The sequence below is a fragment of the Mytilus trossulus genome, chromosome 6 (assembly GCF_036588685.1).
Source record: "Mytilus trossulus isolate FHL-02 chromosome 6, PNRI_Mtr1.1.1.hap1, whole genome shotgun sequence".
Classification (NCBI taxonomy): Eukaryota; Metazoa; Mollusca; class Bivalvia; order Mytilida; family Mytilidae; genus Mytilus; species Mytilus trossulus.
In genome coordinates this window covers 72,492,827-72,515,733 of record NC_086378.1, presented here as the reverse complement: position 1 = coordinate 72,515,733, position 22,907 = coordinate 72,492,827, and the positions used below count along the sequence as shown (strand labels likewise).

The 22,907-nt window shown below is 33.5% G+C and overlaps 2 protein-coding genes across 10 annotated transcripts in view; both read left to right on the top strand.

Annotated features, from left to right (window-relative positions):
• The window catches only part of LOC134721809 (protein CBFA2T1-like), a 66,550-nt gene extending 60,373 nt beyond the window's left edge, over positions 1–6,177 (top strand). For 7 of the 9 annotated variants that reach the window (XM_063585044.1, XM_063585039.1, XM_063585046.1 and 4 more), the window contains 8 exons: positions 221–435; positions 912–1,001; positions 1,892–2,070; positions 2,764–2,996; positions 3,424–3,491; positions 4,063–4,276; positions 4,782–4,972; positions 5,437–6,176. In XM_063585044.1, the coding sequence (XP_063441114.1) occupies positions 221–435; positions 912–1,001; positions 1,892–2,070; positions 2,764–2,996; positions 3,424–3,491; positions 4,063–4,276; positions 4,782–4,972; positions 5,437–5,757 (1,511 nt within the window). In that variant the 3' untranslated portion in view covers positions 5,758–6,176. Of the gene's footprint in view, positions 1–220; positions 436–911; positions 1,002–1,891; positions 2,071–2,763; positions 2,997–3,423; positions 3,492–4,062; positions 4,277–4,781; positions 4,973–5,436 lie in introns of all 9 variants that reach the window. The other 2 variants (XM_063585038.1, XM_063585043.1) reach the window with 2 other exon arrangements.
• Positions 6,178–13,410: 7,233 nt separating this feature from the next.
• The window catches only part of LOC134721808 (uncharacterized), a 30,050-nt gene continuing 20,553 nt past the window's right edge, over positions 13,411–22,907 (top strand). Inside the window, exons 1-6 of the mRNA XM_063585037.1 lie at positions 13,411–13,736; positions 17,185–17,292; positions 18,609–18,707; positions 19,365–19,469; positions 20,636–20,734; positions 22,227–22,325. Coding sequence (XP_063441107.1) covers positions 13,512–13,736; positions 17,185–17,292; positions 18,609–18,707; positions 19,365–19,469; positions 20,636–20,734; positions 22,227–22,325 — 735 coding nt within the window. The 5' untranslated portion in view covers positions 13,411–13,511. The remainder of the gene's footprint in view (positions 13,737–17,184; positions 17,293–18,608; positions 18,708–19,364; positions 19,470–20,635; positions 20,735–22,226; positions 22,326–22,907) is intronic.

The window sequence follows — 22,907 nt, the reverse complement described above, 5'->3', positions numbered from 1 at the left end:
GAGACATACTACTATCTGTGATTCAAGATGCATGATGTCATGCAACTTAGTAGGGACCAGTTTTTATTTTACTGTCAGATAGTATTTGAGAATCTGAATAAATTATGTCTAAGAGCTTTGGGCATCTTCAATGAACGAAACAATATTTGATAGCTTTATAACATGAATATTACAGTGATGCATAAATTTATTACTTATTTAATTTTGTTATGTTTTGTAGCGTCAGGCAATCATTCACCAATAGGCAGTATCAATGGAGGAACTATGTCACCAAATCTTCTTGTCAACTCATCTGTTAGTCAGCAACTTCCTCCTGCATGTGGAGCACGTCAGCTCAGTAAACTGAAAAGATTCCTGACAACATTACAACAGTTTGGTTCAGACATTTCACCAGAGATTGGAGAGAGAGTTCGGACATTAGTATTAGCACTTGTTGTAAGTAAAAATTTTAGAGAAGGAATTGAGATAGAAATCTAGGAAAGGGTTCTGGAGCCTTTCATTTTGTTACGTCATTAGATTAACCACTTTTGTTGCAGTAAAATATAGTAAACTGGATCAATAATGCATCAGTACTTTCAACTACTTTTTCAAAAGTAACAACAAGGGAATATCTGTTCAAGACATTTTCTGTACATGTACTTACTCAACTACAAAGGTTAGGAAAACGATCAGGAAAAGACTTGCCTTACATATGTACTCACAAAGACAATTTAAGTTAGTTTTTAAATTAGAATTTTTGAGCTGAAATATACATAATATTAAGAAGTATAGAAAAAAGAATATGAGTCAACACATGCAGCATGATATTTTGATTTTATTTATTTTATAAGGCACCTCTTACATAATCTTAAATATTTATTTAGCTTATTAATTACTGATGTATAATTCTGTTGTTCTTTTTTCTCCTTCAGAATTCCCATTTATCTATAGAGGAGTTCCATAGCAAGCTTCAGGAAGCTACCAATTTTCCGTTAAGACCATTTGTGATACCGTTTTTGAAGGTAGGATATCTAGATGATTGCATTCTCATGAAAAAAGTTCACATCTCACCTGCATAGAAATATCTTATCACATTATGAAATGAATCAACATTAAGTTTACATAGATTATAAATAAAACATTTCAGTAAACAAGATTTTAGGTTGATATTTGAGCTTTTGAGAAGCTATTTTGATTCAAGGCTAACTTAAAATAGCTTTTTTTTTAAATTGAAGGCAAAAAAAACTTGAAGATTTGAGGGAGTCTTCTGCATTCAGTCAAATTGTATGATAGATGTTGTAATCTGACATGACAGTTTATAATGTATTGGTTTATTTCAATTATCAACAACTCATCTTAGTTATGATCTGTGGTAAGGGAGACAACTGTAGAATAATTGACCTTTCTCAAATATAAAATGCTATCAATGGAAAATAGCAGTAGTATATCATGTATTTTATATTGCTTATTAATTAATTAACCTACTGGTGAAAAACCTAATGCAATGTTTGAGGTCAAATAAATGGCAGGACCAAACAAAAAAGCGTGTGTTGACTGTTACATGCCAAAGAAATAGGTAGTTAGGATTTTTTGGGGATTTTTTAATTTTTTTTACATTGAGTCAATGGGAGTAACATTCTGACTTTAACAGTACTTTATCAAAAATGGTTAAAAAAACTTAAGGGGAGGGGATTAAAATGCGGTCTATATGAAGTACTAAAGATAGGGCTACAGTAAACACACAAATACTTTTTGTTTTGCCTAGAGATCATTATGAGCTAGTAAATTGATTATAATATAGATGCCATATTTGTCTCTTGTATTATTAGGTGACCCTACCATAAGTTATGTATTATATCATAGACACTGTCAGCCCTTTATGGTATATATTCAACCAATTTTCACTTTGTAGGCCAATTTACCTTTGCTACAGAGGGAGTTATTACACTGTGCAAGAATGGCAAAACAGACACCTCAACAGTACTTATCACAACATGAGCAGATACTTTTTGATCACACATCTCCCCCTAATGAGCCCCAGGATTTCTCCAGTGAATTTAATGAGAATGGCAAAAGAAGATCTCCTGACAGGTTGGTTACATAATATATTATATAATATACACATTCTGATGAGAAATGTTATGATTTATCTCTATTCTAACCTCCCAATGTAAATCTGAGGTATGCTCTGGCCTCATATTGACCTTAGAATATAAATTGTATACCTCCTACAGACTGACATCTGCTGCCTTTCTGTGTTATAAAAACATGCATAATCTTGTGTGTAGTAAGTTTATGCTTAGTTTGAAGAAATATTGATTGAGATTTCTATATTTTACTCTCATCAAGTGATTAGCTTTGTGTTTGACATGAAGTGTACAAATTCAATGAATTTGTCAATTAAGGCATAGCAGTTTACTGGCAGATGAGTGGGGTTGAACTTTAAAATCATACAAAGAGAATGTTTTTAAATTTATAAACCTCAGATAAATAAAGTCCATAGAGATTCTTTCATTTAAGCTGAAATGTAAACTCATCATTATCTTTTTATCAGCATGGCTAGTTTGATTGAAGGTTTTAAGAATTTTGAATTTCACTTCCCCTTATTTAACTTCTTTCTGCAGTATTAATTGTTTGGAAGGGTTTTAAATATTCGGTTGTTACATCCTCCTCACAGGTAATTAAATAGAATTGCACCTAGTGAATGTTATCAAAATATCAACTACGGATATAATTTACAATTAACCTTGAAAATGTAGCAAAATTTACCTTTACTCTTTTCAGACCGAAAGAAAATGGTATTGACTCTCATCCTGACCACCCTGTGAAAAGATTGCACAGCTCACGGGTCAGTCCAAATGGCATACTCAATCTCAACGTAGGACCTTTCAGATCAGAAGATGTTAATCTGTCACGGGAATTACGGGAGCATGAACGACAAGAGAGAGCCAGATTGGAACATGATCCTTTAGATAGAAAACTTGACAGAGAACAACAACATTACCCTTCATATAACAGTAAGTGTAGAAGAGAAAATTGTTATTATCCCCGTGCAATTACTTTGGTAGTTTTGGTCCATCCATAGATTTTTTGTAGATTAAGAAGGTATATCAAAATATAATAGAGGATTTTGTGTATGATTGCCAATGAGACAACTATCCAACAAACGAGAGGATAAGAATGTAAACAACAATAAGTCACCAAATGGCCCTCAACAAATAAGAACCCATGGGGTATATAGTAAACTATGAAAGGCTCGTTCATTAAAAAAAAATTTAACAAATCAAATGAGAAAACCCACAGTGAGATTTAAAGTTTACGAAAAAACATTTACTCCTATTATATAATTATATGAATTTAATTTTGAGTGGAATAAATTCAGATTACAGATGTTTTAATTATACATTGTATATAGGTGTTTATACTTACGATAATTATTTGCAGATTACACCAGATCTGAATCATTTGATCCTTTAGACAGAATGGATGATGATTGGAGACATGTAGAAACAGTAAGTACTAATTAATGAATAAAGTAAACAAAAAAGGAGACTAGAAGTGACCTTGGCAGTCATTGACAATTTAGTGAAAATTTTGATTGTGATTATTGGGTGAAGAAATCTATGTAATTCATTCTATCAGCTACTCAAATGACATAAAAACTTTGTTGTAAAAGTACAAAAAGCAAAATGGTCTGTGATTGTTTGATGTCACAACGAGTTGTTTACTATTGCTTGCTTCCTCTGTAAATTTTCCTTTTTAACCAAGTTGATTAAATGGCAAGAAAAGAAATTCAAACACATAAAGTTTTATTTTTTTAAGAATCAATCGACTATATTTTATATAGACTTGAAAACACACTGAGCTAAAGCTACAATATCAAAGATCAAGGAACACGTACATGACATACATGTCCTCAATGCTTGAAATTTGGTATAAAAAAAAAAAATCCACAGTCTTGTTAGTCATTAGTCATTCCAAAAAATTACTATGAAAGTAGATAACTCCATTAATATTGCAGTCTAGGGGAGGTTACTCATGACCAACCATTGAACAGTAATAAAAGGATTTTCTTCATTTCAGATGTTGAATTGTATAATTGGTATGGTAGACAAAACAAAGAGAGCTCTGGCAGTGTTACAGGAGAGGAGTTTACGAGATCGTGAAGAATTGTCATTATGGATGAGACGACAAGCTGAGGGTATGGACCAGGACCTAAAGAAAAGATCGTCAGATATGATGTCACATACATTGAGACAAACTGAAGACAGGGTAGCCGATGTCAGGAGAAGAGCTGGTAAGTTTATTTTGATGGTTAGGGTTGGGGTAAGGGTTTATCTATGTTGATGGTTAGGGTTGGGTAAGGGTTTATCGTCTTGTTTTTGGACACTGCATTCAGAGAAAATAATTTAATATTAAGATAAGATGTGGTAACTGTATGATTGCCAATGAGGCAAAATCTTGAAGATTATGTAGAAGTAAAACGGAAAAAGTTACATTTCACATTTATTGGCAATACAAATCAAGCATTAATTTCACAGTCAACATGCACCTGTGCCTGGTATTTTCACACTTTATAAGTTATCTATTTTGAACAATTTTGTTTAAGGGTAAAAGCTTCCAATGTCTTAAAAGGAAAAGGAATTCCTGTTTTCAAACAAAATATTACTACCAAACAATTAGACAACAACTTCAAGTACAATATAGAAAGTAAAATCTTTTACAAAAGTATTTATTTTATTTCGTCTTAACATAAACATTTATTTTTGAGGAATGTATTAAACTGTTTGAATTAATTTCAGAAGAAGCAGTAAATGAAGTAAAAAGACAAGCCATGTTGGAATTACAGAAAGCTGTCAAGGCTGCAGAGATGAAAGCCAATGAGCTTGTTACAACAGAGAGAATTAAGATGGAAAGGGCAGTAACTGATGCTAGGAAACAAGCACAGGAAGAGGTCATGACAAAGGTCAATCATCAGGAGGAATCCAGTGAGGTACTTAATTATTGAGGAAACTAATATAAAATGGGGAGAAGGTGTTGTAATTAAACATGGTCATCTAAAATAAGGGGAGGAACAGAGAGCCTTCATTATAAAATGGGGACATAGACATAAAGAAGTCGTACCAGGAAAAAAGGTGCTTAAGAAATGGCTGTCTAAAATTAAAGAAGTTATATTAATTGTAAAACAGTATGATGAGACTATTGAGGTACTAAACAATACAGGGTCTTGAATACAGGAAGGAGAACATCATATTTATTTAACGAAACCTTCATTGTATTGGAAAAAAACCTTATTATTGAAAATGGCGATAATAAGAACTCCTACATAAAATACAATCTTTTAGATTAAAATGTTATCTATTATTTGTTTCCATTTTTTCATATTTCTCATGTTTTAATGTAAAATATCAATACAACTGGCTGAATAGTTTTAAAATAATTATTTTTCATTTTTAGAGTTGTTGGAATTGTGGGCGTAAAGCTAGTGAGACCTGCAGTGGATGTAATACAGCACGATACTGTGGATCATTCTGTCAACATAAAGACTGGGAAAATCACCATCTCGTCTGTGGAAAATCTCGCTCATCTGCCCCCACAGGGCCCGCTCTCAGACCTGACTCACAGAAGTCTGCCCCTAGTAGCCCCCCTCAGGAAGCTCCAGAAGTAGTGACACAACCAGAACCTAGTCCAGTTAACTCTGTAGAACGTTTGTCAGTGTCTCCACGATCTAGTACAGGATCACCGTCAGAACCAAAGACAAGTGACGTGTCAAGATGAGAAAAACAAATGGCATTTATTGGCTTATAATGTAAATGTGTTGTTGTTATCAATGAACTTCTTGCAAAGAATTTTGTTGAAGTGTTTGTTACAGGATCAGTACCTGCTTGATGGTTTGAAGATGAGAAACAGTGCTCTTTGTTTTTGCAATGACTGGAATTATATTTCATTTCTGGAGTAAATTTGTTGTCATTTTGTTATCATTTGAAAAAAACGAATTGTTTCATAGCACCATGCTGAACATGCTGAAGGAAATAACACATATGGCAAACTAAATTAAAACATGATTTATCATTATCATATGGAATCGGTCATGTTGACAAGCAAATGACTTAGTTTTTTTAGAGATTTGTTATTCAGCAGGTGATTTTATGGCCGTGGATTCAAAAGGGAAAATGTAGGATCTAATTCACCTTTTGAAAATCTAAAGGACTTTGGGCATTGTTCTTACACCAAAATTAAAATAATGTTACGTCATTGGTTGAATTTCAATTGTTTAGAAAGTTTTTCACCAATCACAGTGTTTTGGTGTACACTTTTAAAATGTTACCCAGAATGCATTAGATTTTTAAATGGCGAATTGATCAAGAGTAAGATATGTTCATTGATAGATTTTTAAAATGTATCTTTTTCAACATTCTTTTCCTTGAATGAGTTTTTAGCTTGAAATGTAAAGAAAGTATGTTTCAGTAATTATTAAGAGTAACTTTGCTTATGACTATTGACTAAATCATTTATAGCATAATATTAAGTCATATTATATGTATATATTGTGATTCTATATTTGTAAAATGCACAGCATTTTGTGTTTGTATTTTTATGTATAAATAACTATTTGCAAATCTGTGATTACTTTATTAAGCTTTAAGTTTTTGTTTCTGACGATGATATAGTGCTGACTCAAGTTTTTATTTTGTTTCATTGATACTTCTAGAATTCCAAGTTTCAGTATTTATGCATTGAAAGGAAACATAGTTTATCATAAATATAGATGGGTTTTTAAAGCAAAAAACCTTAGAAAATAAAAAGTAATGACAAGCACACATAAATACAGTCCTAATAATCTTAATTCCCTTGTTGAGTATTTCTAAGTCATGGTTATGTTTATACTTAAATTTGACAGTATTTTCTTTTTATTTGGCTGCTTATGCTTGAAGGCTGTACTTTAACCTACAATGGTTTACTTTTTAAATTGTTATTTGGATGGAGAGTTGTCTCATTGGCACTCACACCACATCTTCCTATATCTATATTATGGTGTATGATTAACATATTAAACAGACATTTTTAAAGGGAGATAATTATATTTATTCTTTTGTCTTGATTTTAAGTTGTCAGAATATAGAGATAGATGCATTATAGGGCTTTCAGTTGATTTTAAATTTTTCTGGTCATTCCTAATTATATACAAAAAAATATATAGACTTTTTTGGTAAATTTTTATAATATCTTTTTGGCAATTTGGTTTGAAAAAAATCAAAATTTCAAGATCACTAAATGTTAGTGAAATGATGTTTAGAAGCTAAATACTTAAGTCATCTGTCGATAATTTTTATTGTGATTTGCTTTTATGCAAAATTTGAAACCATATGCCTAGGCTTTTTAAATGTAGGAGGACCGGAAAAAATAAAAATATTTCTCAAGACTATTTGCTGTAACTATATCATTTGTCATCTATTTATGGATATTTCAGGGTAATGTTTGAGGTTGAAATGTATATGTTGGCATTTATTTTGTTATCTTTATTTGTTTTTCTTTTTATGTCATACTCATTTTATCGTCCCTTTGTGCCAATTAAGTATACTCTGTTCATTCATTTCATAATCTAGGGGAGGCCACTCTTGTATTTTTTTCCAAGTTTATTTGTTTAAGAAATATTTTTATCTAAATCAAAGAAAAGGACATAGTGTTTTTCTTTCTTTCCATACTTTAGAAATTAAAGTTGTATTGTGATATATTATTAAGCTTTCCCTTTGTAGAAATAGGTAATCCTTTAACAAGTAATTTAAGGGACAAAAGAGTACCGGTAGGGCAATCAGCATGTAAGTACAGTTTTAAAATGTTGACAATCATTTCATAACAATAATAATGCAACCAGGATTTTAATTTTGATATATTGGTAGACATCTAAAAAGGTTGACCATACCCAAAATGTCCCATTCACTCAGGAAATGTCCCCAAAAAATGGGGAAATAGCAGCTATAAAGAATGAGTTTTAGAAAATAGTCCAGTTAAAAAAAAAATCCTCTAGATTACAAGTTTTAAGGGCTCATAATGCTTTGAAGGTGAGAATTTACATACTGTGAATTTGTTTATATTCGTGGGTACTCATTTTTCATGGATTCAGAAAAAATATAATTTTGTAGGTACTTGATTGTGTGGCTTTCACTAATTTTACATCCCAAGCCTATAGAAAATTGGTAGTTTGTTACATATTTTAATTTGTGGTTTACTGTTACCCATAAAAATAAGTACCCCACGAACAATAATATATTCACAATATCTCTTTACAATATATTGTAAGTTGCTTTCCAGATAAATTTAAAAACCGAAAGGAAATTAATTGATTTGATATTCAATGATTGTCCCTCAGTGATATTTTTGATATTGTAAACGAGTCATTATAGTAAAAATGTTATTTCTAATTTTTCCTTTTATTTTGTATTTGAAAGTCATTGAGGAAAACTTTTGAGATTTGACTTATATATGTATGTTATAGATGTATATGTATTTAATGTGCAATATGTCTGAATTCTGTCTCATTCTATCATCAATAAAATACTCAAAAATAAAAAAGTCCTGTGATTCTATCAATATGATAAGTTATCAAAGGTACCAGGCCTATAATTTGATTGACCAGAAGCATGTTTCGTCTCTTTCAAAATAGTAAGAAAGCCAAACAAGTAAAAAGTTGAAGAGCATTGAGAACACAACATTCAAAATAGTTTTGCCAAATATGGCTAATATTATCTATGTCTGAGATAAGAAAATCTTTAATATTTTGAATAATTAATTCTATAAATATCTCTTGTGGAATGATTGCCAATGAGATGACCAAAGTTCAAATGAAGTGGTGTCAGCAGTTTATAGTTTACCACACTGACAAAACCCACAGCTATAAAAAAAAAAAAAAAAAAAAAAAAAAAAAAAACTAACATGAAAAATATGAAACTATTGGATTGAGAAAACCAACAGCTTAGTTTATAACAAAACAAATTATGAAAAACAATGACAACCATTGAACTACAAATTCCTGACTCTGGTCTACATGTGGCCTTAGATCGATCAGTTCAAACTATTTCTATACTACTGCAAATTTATTTGAGGTAGTATTATGTTTTAGTGTTGTCTGTGTCTGAAGACATTTTGGTTCACAGACAATAACTTCAATATAAGATCATGGTTCTCTTTAAAATTTTAGCACGGGGTTCCATACATTGGATGGTTGTGATTTGTTTTTTGGGTGCTTTTGTCCTTGCGTTCTTTGTTGCGCTTATGTTTTGTCGCAGAAAGCTCAACATAGGGATAGTGATCTGGTGGCGGCATTAGCTAACTTCTTAAAAGCTTTATATTTTAGAAGGTGGAAGACCTGGATGCTTCATACCTTGTATATGGATGTCTGATGTTACGAAGTTTTCGTCAGTCACATGTCCTATGTCCTTGGCCTCATTTTCATGGTTCAATGACCCCTTGAAAAAAAAGATTTTTTGTAACGTTAATTTCTCTTTTCTTATAAGTAATAGGATAAATAAATTTGGGATTTGTGTATCTTACAAGGTCCTCATGTCTGTCAGACAGTTTTCACTTGACCTTGACCTCATTTCATGGACCAATGAACAAGGTTAAGTTTTGGTGGTCAAGTCTATATCTCAGATACTATAAACAATAGGTCTAGTATATTTCGGTGTATGGAAGGACTGTAAGGTGTACATGTCCAACTGGCAGGTGTCAACTGACCTTGACTTCATTTTCATGGTTCAGTGGTTAAAGTTATTATACCCCACGCAACGCCCCTTTGAACTTATTTGCTTCAATATACTTCTGCAACAGTTTGTCATCTCAACTCCTCTGAAACCACACAACAGAATTTCATGAAATTTTGTAGATAATAAGAACATACTATTTAGATGAGCATATTAGCAGGAAATTAATTTTTCTTATACAATTTTGTTTTCTTACACCTATTTAATTTCTCCTATGACCATATGGGGACGTGGGGTATGTGAGCGTGCTCACTAAGGTTCTTTAATTTTTTTGTGCTTTTGTCTGTTTTTCTTATACTGTATGCCATAGGTCTACTATATTTGGTGAATGGAATGATTGTTAGGTGTATATGTCTAGCTGGCATGTGTCATCTGACCTTTACCTCATTTTCATGGTTTAATAGTCAAAGTAAGTTTTTGAGGTTTGGTCTGCTTTTCTAATACTATTTGCAATAGGTCAACTGTATTTGGTGTATGGAAATGTTTAATGATTAATATGTCAGTCGCACAGATTTTATTTGACCCTGACTTCATTATCATGGTTAATTGTTCAGTGTTTTTGTGTGTTGATCTGTTTTTCTTAAACTATAAGCAATGGTCAACTATATGTGTTGTATGGAAGAATTGTTAGCTATACACGCCTGCCTGGCATGGTTCATCTGACCTTGACCTCATTTTCAAAATTCATTTGTCAATGTTTATTTTTCTTGGTTAATGTTTATACAATTATATGTCTCTGATGTTGTAATAAAGCTTATATTTAGGACTATGAGCACAATATCAATGATTAGTGAAAAAAAGGCGAGACATTTCAGCATGTGCACTCTTGTTTAATAAGATGGCCAAAAGATGTATATCCTATATATGAGACAAAAGAAAATACTTTTAACTTAATTATGTTTACTTGAGCTAGAACATTATACCAAAAATAATAGATTTTCCCTCTTTTACAAGCCAAACTTACTGACATTTTCGCAAGTATTTACAAATCAGAAGTAAGTTTTGAGGTTTGTTCTGGTTAGACCTCTTTAGCCCGGAAAAAATAAAAAAAAATCGTTCAACAACTCAGCCAAACTTGAGAGATTGCTTTACAATTTGGTGTATAATTGCAATAGCTGAAATTATCATATGAGAGTTTTGTTTTCGGGCGTGAATGTAAAAGTGAGAACGGAAATAGGGAATGTGTGTGTCAAAGAGACAACCAAATAACAACCGAAGACCCTACTTATAGACCTCATACAGCTCCTCCTTGTTTGAATTAAATAAAATCTAGGATTTTTTTTCAGTATACCTAATATCAACCATTGGGATGCAAAAGGGGGCTTTGTCCAATTTCACTGAACTAGTACGTATTTTTATTTAAAGGCTAACTGAGGACCACCCATGGCTGCTGGATTTACCCGCTGCGTTGAAGCCCCATTGGAGGCCCTCGGTTGTCATTTGACCTTTGGTCAGGTAGTTGTCTTTTTGACAATTTCACCATTTCCATTCTCAAATTTATTGTCGATCCCGGGGTCGATCCAAGGCGCAATAACCCTAGTATTGACTATTCATTTTAAACGATGTTTGTCTACTCTCATTCAAAGAAATACAGCTTAATGTAAGCAATGGTTTGTATAGTACTTTGATACTATTCAAATCCTTGAAGTAAGTGATTTTAGACTTTAAATAGAGGTAATGTCACATTTCTAGAAAAAAAATACATTAGATGCCAGAAGATGGCAATTGCAAAAATATGGGGTATTTGTTTTTACTACACCAGGAACATGCTGTTCAAAGACTAAACTGACAAGATATTCCCAACAACCGAACCGCTAATTCGTAAGGGTCAAAACTGTGTTTATGAAACAAATTCTGTTTCGGGTGTCGTGCAATACAAATTCAAACTAAATCAAGTAAAATTTGTAAAATTTCTACAAAATGGTCATTAAACATCATGTGAAAAGGGCAACATTACTGTATATGGATATCTGTTAAAAATCTGAATACTTTAAACCCTCGTATTTAAAGACTGTACAATATACACTATACGTTTAGGCAGCAACCATTTGATTTTCGGGGGGGGGGGGGGGGCTATGTTTTTTTTGGGGGGAAAAAGTTTGTTTCCAGGTTTTGTTGGTTGTTTCACCCTCAGCTGCCACTATATGTAATGCTAAAATTGAAAGAAAAAATTATTTTCGGTTTGTCGCTAAAAAAATAGATTGTTCTTCGCCGAAGGCGAAAAAAAAGGTTTGCACAGAAAAAAAACATAGCCCCCCCCCCCCCCCCTCAGAAAATCAAATGGTTGCTGCCTTAATAACTTGCCAAACTGAGACAGCTTCATTCGAAGGTAAAAGCCTACATGGTGCAGTGTCATTCTAATTTTACTTTACTTTTTTCGTGAATAAATATCTCCTCTAAAGATTTTGTAATCCTGCTGTCAAAATAAGAGATAGGTGTTATTTCTATACATTAAGATAACAACCTTTTCATCTTTTGAAGTCCATGCATCTTAGTTCCAAATGAAAATCCCTGCTTTAAATTATCAGTTACATTTGAGGTAGCGCATTTATCTTCCGAGTTGTAAGGTACCTGATTCAAAAAGCTTGGTGGTTTTTCTCGGTGGCGATCTATTTTTGTTTTTGTTTACTTCTTCGATGTTTTATGCTTAAACCAAAACATTGAAAAATAAAGTTTTTACTGTATTGTTTTTTTTTAAACAGAGATGTATGTCACCGTGTGCCATGGATAATTTTGATAGTATATTGCAAAAGTTGAACTTTAAATAGCATTCAAACATTTGTGCCTACATTAGTTTTGAACATTTTAAATCAAACAACATATATATAAAAAAAAGATGTGGTATGATTGTTAATGGGACAACCTCCCACCAGAGAAATGACGTAATCGGGTAGAAGCTAGCAACTATATGTATGTCGACATACGACCTTCAACAATACGAAAAACCCAAACCACACAAGTTATTCAATAAACAACAAGTGAAACTGCGAGCTACTGCTCACTGATGATACCCCCGCCGCAAGTGGATAATATTAATAGTGTAAAAGTAGGCAAGTGTTCGGTAAACAGGAAGTTGTCGAGTGATGAATCTGAAAACGCATCACACGGTATAGCTGACTTATATAAATCCTGAAACCAAATTTCAGAAATCCTTGTATTGTAGTTCCTGAGAAAAATGTGACGAAAATTTTCAACTTGGCTATCATGTGTAAAATCAGACAAGTGTTCGGTAAACACGAAGTTGTTAAGTGACCAATCTGAAAACGCATTACACGGTATAGCTGACTTAGATAAACCCCGAAACCAAATTTCAGAAATCCTTGTATTATAGCTCCTGAGAAAAATACGACGAAAAATATTCATGGGACGGACGTACTGACTGACGGACTGACTGACGGACTGACGGACTGACGGAAGGACAGACAGAGGTAAAACAGTATACCCCCTTTTTTTTCTTTTTTTTAAAGCGGGGGTATAATGAACAGTCTGATGTTTATGACTCTCGTATTATTTCTGGACGTGGCCGCACCAGATTTAAATATTAAATAAAAAAGTTAGAAAAGAGATAGAAGATATAAGTTCATATGCATCTGATCTTATTCTGGTAGAACAGTGCATTCGGTGTTGTAAAAGGAACATTCTGGTTTTGCGCATACACCGTTCCAACGACGTCGCCTACATTATGACGTTACGTTCTTTCTCTAAGAAACGTTTCCCAGTGAAAACAACGAAAAACAATTCCATAGAATTCCAAGTACGTTTTGATTCGAAATGCAGGGAAAAGTTACCAAAAAGACAAGGCAATGTAAGCAGTGTAAAGGGCCTTGTAAAGGACACCCTTGTGAAAATGACGAACCTCCCGATGAAACAGAAAAACAGTCTGAAAATGAACATGCTTCAGCAGATCAGAGTATGGGAGTTTTAGGAAATGGTTTACTAACAAAAAAAGACGATTTCCCAGAGGAAATCTTTAAACTAGCAACCAAAGAGCAGATGGTAAGTGAAGCACAAATTAATCTAATACTACTTCTTTTCGGAAACTTGCTAATCTTAATATCGGTAATATTAATGATAAGGGTCTGGTGGTCTTTTCACAAAATATCTAACGAAAAATATCGATCGTTACTTATACTGAAATGTTCACATACCCATAGAATTACATTAACTATATTTTGTGAAAGGAATGATAGTAAAATGTACATGTCTGTCTGGCAGATTTCGTCTGACCTGGACCATATTGACCTCATTTTCATGGTTCATAAGAAAATGTGAAGATGTGATCATATCTGCCTGAAAGAGTTCATCTGACCTTAATATAAAAAAAAGAAGATGTGGTATGATTGCCAATGACTCGGTAATTAACAACTATAGGTCACCGTACGGCCTTCAACAATTACCAAAGAACATACCGCATAGTCAGCTATAAAAGGCCACGCAATGACAATGTAAAACAATTCAAACGAGAAAACTAACGGCCTAATGTATGTACACAAAAAAAACCAACAAATATGTAACACATAAAAAAACGACTACCACTGAATAACAGGCTCCTGACTTGGGACAGACACATACATACATAATGTGGCGGGGTTAAACTTGTGAGCGGGATCCCAACCCTCCCCTAACCTGAGACAGTGGTATACAGTACAACATAAGAGCGAACTATAAAAAAGCAGTTGAAAAAGGACTAACTCATCCGATGGATAACCTCATTTTCAGGGTTCGTTAGTCAATATTAATTTTTCATGGGTATTTCTGTTTCTCAAATACAAGCATATAAGCAATCGGTTAACCATATTCGATGTATATACAATAGTCTTCTCTATTCGGTGTATAAATGAAATTCAATCAAGATAAGAAAAGCGGGCGAGACATTTCAGACTAATGTCATTGCAGCATTTTTGAAGATTATATGCAGTAATTAGTGAATGTATTGTCTAATCAGTGGGTATCTTTTACATTACGATGCTCGAAAACATACGATTAGTATTAATAATACTTTGTAACATAATCAAGAGTTATGCATGAAGATAAAAAAAGAACCGTTGGTTCTGTCATATAAAACTCCATTACTAATAATTGTAAAAGTATAAAAACTATCAGATGCTGCTCAAATACGAGCATACGCACGTCTGTGTAATGTTGGCCTGAAAGGGTATAACCCTTTCAACATTGTTTAAGATGAATGAAGAAGCTTTGTTCTATACAGTCCGCCAAAAGTTAAGCACCACCTATTTATATTGCATAGAATTTTTTCAAATTAAAAAAAATGAATTATTCTACGAAAAAAAGAAAACAATCATATAGCAATTTTGCTAATGTATACCATAAACACACCAGAAATGTAACTTTAGTCACTTATGGAGGTTCTATGCATGTAGGTTTTCCGTTCAAAGAAATAGTGTAAATTAAACAATTCAGAAACAGAATTTAAGTTTCACTGTGATTTCATTTTTTTTACAACAATTGATCACCCAATATTATTAAAATTTTCTACACATGAGCTTTGGTATGTTTGGCAAATTTAATGTCAAAATTTGAGTTAATAGCATGTTACAACCTCGCTTCCGGTACAGTTTCATAACACGACGTGTCCTTCTCGGTGCAAGCCGCCAAGCTTTAGTTTAGGATAATCTGTTGCATTAAACAACAAATGCCACTTTTAAATCGACAAAATATTGTGAAGGTGGATATCTGTGATTGAGATTTCCGCCAATGGCATCTCAGAAATGTTTGATAGGGTTTATGTATGGGGACATGGAAGCCTAAAACATGGTGTAAATGGCTTGATGCTCTTTGGACTCGTGTTAAAATCCTGCCCTATGTGTTCTAGCGTTGTCGTCTATGTTCAAGGGTCTTGGCAATGTAGACGCAAGTGGGGGATTATTAAAATGAGAAACTACAATGTTTTAAGGCACCAAATCTCTGTATGTCTGTCGGTTTATGTTACCCTGCAGACTATGCGTACCGAGCTAATAAGGGTATAAGAAGCAACCCCGTACTGGAACACCACCAGCACTGAAGGCAGTCCTTGTGCAAATATTTTTTTGGTCATAGGCCGTTTTGTTTCCCCGCGAAATTCGTATTATGGCGTCTACTGGCAGTAAAAGAAACTGACTACCATCTGAACAATGAGTGTTTTCTCAGCTTCTTATGTTCAAGCAAAGATATTCATTATCCCATTAAAACCTGACGGTAGAGTGCCTACCTGTAAGTACAGGACTCTATACACCAATACTTGCTCTTCAGTTGCCTCTGAGAAATCGACTGACCAATGTACGAACACTAACACGACCACCTGGAGAAACAGTGTATATGTAAACGCGCAGATGACCTTTCATAAGAGGTTGCTTGACTACTTTATCGGAGTTCAATCTTTTTGGTCATAATGGATTTTCTTAGGGTATGTTGAAGGTAATTCATAACACCAAACATTAATATTTTTTTCGCAATATATATGAAAATATTGCCAGTTATATTTCGGTGGTGCTTAACTTTTGGCGGACTGTATATAAGACAAACACATGCTTCTTTTTTAGCCTACTTAATGCAGTATACAATGCAGTTAAACAATATAACTGTTGCGTTGGTATGTGATGTTGTAGTATGTGCTTATACCCAACATGTCCTTTGTATTACTGAAAAGGTATTATATAGCAGATGCTGCTCAAATGAAAATATCATTTTGTGTTATTCATGTTGCATAATTTCATATCTTTTCCCACTTTATGTCCCATTGTACGTCTTTTTGACTGAACAATCTAGAGTGTTTTACGTCAGATGTTGTATGTGTGTATCCCTTCTTTGGATTGAAAATACTTGCCCTGTTTGTGCTGTATCAACCTGTCCCTAAGTAGTATTGGTCACTTGGCGATCAGGCGTGGAGAAACTTATTGTACTTGGATTTTATATGACAGCACACATTGAGCCCCGAATTTTTATCCTCATTATATATCTTGATTATTTACAAGGTATTATTGGTGTCAATAGTATAAAAGATATTTCGAACATCGTAAAAAATTCTCACTGCATAGATTTTCAGTATTTACTTCATAAAATCTTCAAAAACGCTGGTAGGGCATAACCATTTCTATCTCGATTTTGAAAAATACTTCACGTAAACTTTCAAAATACGCCATAATATCTTCTCTAAAGAAGATTTTACAGTCACTGTATCATTCCACCAGTGTCACATTCAACCCCGGTCTCTTCTTCTTACTTATAAACATATATGCCATAATAATGGGTTGCATCCTCTGAATTAAAAATAGGCCATAATAATAATTAACATGACAAATGCTATTTTGTATTACATTCAAAGTATCAATTCAGATAGTTGCACACAGTTATCTCTCTTCCTACGTGAAACATATATTTATACAAGGCATGCAGGCATTGTGTTTTTTCATAAATGACAGAACATAGTTTTTCTTTACCATTTTAGTATCAACTTGGGATGGATCCAATTTGTATTGTGGCAGCCATGGGACATCTTGACGGAATGCGAAAATTTGTTGAGGCTGGTACAAACTCAAATGACAAAAGATCAACGGTATATAGTTTCCCTTTAATTTCTGTTGATTTCATTCAATTTATGTAACTTAGCTCACACCTTCAAGGGAATCAATATAGGACAGTAAAAAACCTAAACAAGATGATGATACAGAAAATGTCATACAAACCAAAACATTACTGTATAAGAATAATAAGAGGGGGGGGGGGGTCTAAAGGGGGTGAAAAAAAGTGAAATAAGACATAATTTCACGTTGAACGTGAAATAATTTCTGTAATGAACGTTGCACGAAAAATACATACTTTTATGTGAACCTTTTGTGAGTGGGTTACTGTCTTTTTGTATATATCAACTTTTTGTTTTACTTGATATTCCGATTTAGTATACACATTTATGATATATTTAGTTTACGGCTTTTAAAAAAAGTATTTCTTGACGATGCCTGCCAAGTGTTTGAATTTTATTTGAAAAATACCAAGCACGCAAAATAAGACTTTGAAAATCACGATGCACGTAAAATCAAATAAGCAGAACACGTTGAACGAGGCACCCGTCTTGCACGACTGAACGTCAAATAAAAAAGTAAAAACTCGTTGAACGTGAAATCAAAAACGGCGATCACGTTCCACGAAAATAACCCTTACCATCCTCTAATAAGAATGTGTGGTATCACTGCCGATGAGTCCACTGTCCTCCAAAGACAAGCACCTAAACAACTGTAGACGCGTTATACGGGCTACATTTACGGTCTCTGATAACAATAAGCAAAACAAATACCGCACTATAGCTATAACATGCACCAGGATATAAAGACGATGATAAACAATGCAGAAGAGACAACCAAGACATCAACCAACGGTCTTCTGAAATGATAATTTTACATCATTAATACCATAGAAGTTTATCTGACAGGGAAGACCATGTAATTGGCATGATTTTGAGATTAGAAAATTTAAACATAATAACTTTGATTTGAATTGAATACAAGAAGGTTATGAGTTATGCGTCAATGGGACAACAACCCAACATTGACACATAACTCACACAACAACACATCAAATCAAACACGTACATGCAAATGTCAACTGAACATATTACAAGTATCACAATGAATTTGTTCACACATTTAGGGCAATTCAAAGTGGTACACATTTGGTAGACAAATGTCTGTGCATTGCCTTCTAGATGATAGTATCTTTTTGTTACTTTTGTCTTTGGGCTTCATTGACATACACGCCAAATTTCTTTTCACTGAAAAGTGAACATAAACAAAGCTGATTTATTCCCACCGTGTGTGATACATGTAGCTGACAAAGAAAAAGTTATAAACAAAATATCTTTTTTCAATAACATAGGATGGTAGTACCCCACTGATGTTGGCCACACAAAATAAGCATTTAGAAGTGGTAGAACTATTACTAAAACACAGTGCTGATGTGACGGCGGTTAATAAGGTGAGTACATGTATATATATATAGTTCAAACCCATGTGTTATATACATTCCAACAATTACAAAGGAAAATATAGTTAAATTGAAAATAAATATAGATTTTAACAATTGATTGAGTGCGCACATCATATTTTTTCTATCGAGACAACAACATTTTCAAATTAAAACGCAAGCTATGAAACTTCGTGCAGTTATAAATACTTAGCTTGGGTTGAAAAGTTCACTTAAAAAAATGAAAACAACATGTTATATGAATGACATGCATCCGAAGCGCTTTTCTGGATGTACCTTTATCAGGAACGCTCAAAGCCATGTATTTGATGAAAGTCGTGGATTTTTAAGACCCGAAACAATCGAATAGTTATATGACCAAACGAAACCTAAAATATAGCCAAAACCATCTAAAAAAACTCATCATAGATACCTGGACTAAATGTAGTATATACGCCAGACGCGTGTTCCGTCTACAAAAGACTCATCAGTGACGCTCGAGTCCAAAAAAGTTAAAAAGCTCAAATAAAGTACGAAGTTGAAGAGCATTGAGGACCAACATTATGAAACCTTAGTTTCTTTATAATTTCAAAATTTATAAACGGTCAATTTTTACTGACCATCAGCTCTAAAATAAAACTTTTAAATTGAATTGACCTTCTATTTTAGGAGAATAGCAATGCTTTTATGGTGGCAATAAGGACAGGCGATGCCAAACTAGTAAACACCATATGGCCATACAGGGGAAACTTAGACATCAACCATCAGAACAACGTAAGTTTATTATTCATGAATACCTAAATATAACCGTCTTCACGAGATTAACACTAACAGTGACTGTATGATATATGATTAGGTTTATTTTTTTCTGACAACTGGACATATTAAGGTAGATTCATGGTATACCGCCATCGTAATCATTCTGAGCAAATTTAGGCAATTTTCAATGACTCGTAGCTTGAAAAACAGTACGATGACCCATCCTTTTTATTATATGTTTGAAGAGAGCATAGTAAAATCTTCATTTCGGCAAAGCGTAAAAAAATTGTCTCGGGAAACATACATGTATACCTATGTAACATGCGAAAAATTATTTCCAAATGGGTCGGTGACATTCCGAATCTCAGTCATGAATGTACAAAGCAAAATCAGGGGCCTCTTCTTATGTCGGTGGCATATAAACCAGCAAGAACACAAAGAGGCATTTTTGTCGAACCAAAAGCGTAACTACAATTACACAGAAGTCCGTTTTCATACAGAGCGCTAGCGAAATATAAACATTGGCAAATATCATGCCTATTCATGTTAACGTTAGCATAGATCATGATATGATAGATTTATATCGATTCTAATAGAAAACTTTAAGATACTTTCGTACTTCGAAGCGGACCTATACTAAACGCTTGAAAGGCAGCCGCCATTTTGATTTGATGAACCAAAAACATGAGGGAAAATCAACAGTTCAACAATAAAAAAAGCATGTACATTTACTATTAAAATGGTTTTGTTTAATTTCCTGGCGAGCAACACCATGTTGATCTAATTTTTTTCCCCTAAGCACGTAAATGAGTATCAAAGAAGGTTTGCGTTATAAAATTGGAAGTAATGTCTTCTCCAGATACGTTTGTGGAAGGACATTTCTATATTGAAAGATAGAGAGAAAAAAGGAAATAAAAAACATTTTCGATGACGTGGGAGTAATTTCCTAAAACAATCCCGTATTTTCTTGATAAAGACGTGTATTCGCAACACAAGAAATGAGACAGTCACATAAATGTGAAAATCACAAATACTAGTAATCAAAATGTGATCTGAGGTTATCGTTTTTTGAACACACGTAAAATGTAACAGGATCATAGGTATTATGATTTCGACCGTTACGATTATTGACGATAAACTGTCTCATAAATCTAAATCATATGATGTAACTTTTTCGGCAGCTTGGTAACACTGCTCTCCATATTGCCACAGACAAGTGCTGGGATGCCTGTGTACAGTTTCTTTTATCTAGTGGTGCAAATATCGACGAGCAAAATAACGTAAGTCATCTATGTATACAAGCATATATACCATTGAAGCTGCCGTGTCGTCATCAATTCTTGAGACTTGGCTTTTGGTAATGGCAAGTGCAGCCAGTGTAACAAAGTGATAAACTTCGCTACATTAGCTGCATTTTATCTTTAGAAATAGAATACCAGAAATAAATTTCATTTAGATACAATTTGTATATTAGTCACTCTATATTAACTGGGAAACATTATATGATAAATCACGTAATCTAAAAGAGTAGAACAGGTTTCTTCTTCGTCTTTATATTGAAACAAGTCATTTGAAAGTTGTTACGTTGTCAAATGAACTGGCCTACGAAAAGTGTTAATATATATTTAAGAATGAAAAGTACATGTATCAATACACTTTGTGGAAGGCCTTTGCAGTGATCAAGTATTATGAACTATATATATTCAGATACTCCGATTTATTTGTTATTTTGTGATCAAACGCATACTGACAACGCGTTATGATGGTATTTAATTCGCATTTTAGAATCTAAAATACAATGGGTAAGCGCAATGTTCGTACACCAGCAAAGAATAAAAAACACGCTACGCCACTGGTATAATTTACATTGTTTTTGACGTTTTTAACCAATCAAAACGGTGTATGGTTTTGCATCCCTTCGTGAATTTTACTGACACCATCACGTGTTGGTTGACCGTTTTACAGACGATATTGGATATGTTCCTTACGTCGTAACAACAATCTCCTTCCCTTTCATGAATGTAACCTACCGAATTAGACTATTTATCGGATTTATTATAATACGAGCAACATGACTGGTGCCAGATGTGGAGCAGGATCTGTTTACCCTTTCGGAGCACCTGAGATAACCCATAGTTTTTCGTAGGGTTCTTGTTGCTTATTCTTCAGTTTAATATGTTGTGTCATTTTTACTATTGTTTGTCTGTTTGTCTTTTGTCATTTTTGGCCCTGGTCTTGTTATTTTATTTTCGATTTATGAGTTTGACTGTCCCTTATGTATCTTTCGTCCCTCTTTTGAAACTTTGACCCAGAACGCATTAGATTTTAAAACGGCGAATTGATACCAACAGAAGTGAAATTGGTCAGTTTTATTCTTGATCTTGCATGTGCATCGACCATCAAAACATAAACAGTTACACAAACATATCAATATATCAACGATTGATGCTTATCTTGACATAAGTGATAATTCACCGACGTTTCATTGTTATTACTAAAAAATGAAATCAACGCAATTTCATTGGATGAATTTCAATTAATTTGGACGTTGGAAGCCAATTGCAGCACTTTAAATTGATGTATGCTTTTCAAAATATTACCCAGAATGCATTTAAGATTCTGAAGCGGCAACTCGAAACACACAACAGGTTGTCAGCACGCAGACCTCAAATTCAGTTATACACTCATTGTTAGAGTTTGAAACAAACGTCATAATATACGGGTGTAAAATTCAAGATCTTTTTTAATACTTATGAATATTTCAAAATACAGGATGGATACACGCCGTTGATGGTGGCATCGTTGAAAGGTGATATGAAAATTTTAAATCGACTTTTGTCGTCTGGAGCAGATCTACTAAAGGAAGACATTGTAAGTATCTTACGAAACTGTGTAGTAGTCCTATAGTGGACCGACTGCTATCGGCTAAAACAAATGAACTAATTAAAAGCATTAAAATGAGTACCGCACGATACGGGTCCCATGCAGCCGATTGTTTATATGCAAGGAAACGATTTACTTTGAATTCTTAAGAATTACATAATTGTTCAATAGAGCCCGGGACACTCTTATGAAACAAAGTCGAAAGACTGAGAGCAGAGAGAAATGATCATGAGACAAAGCATACATTTGATACAAACAAAGTTGTTGTGTCAACCAACAGCACGAATAACAAACATACATAATTCACGCAATGTTTATGGCCGTACGGTTATCTATTGCTGCTAAAATCTGCGAACTCTTTTGAATTCCTAATAAGGAGTTACATATTACCAGATACACGAACAAAACAGTGTTCATAAGATTGCTCACCCGTCATGAAAACCTGACCTCAAGTTAACAATGATTAGTATTTTTTTCAAGACGATAGCCGCGCCTTGTAATGAGTCAATTAAAATTCACTTTATTGCATTCATGTCATATGCACCAATTTTTATGCATTTTTTTTTAACC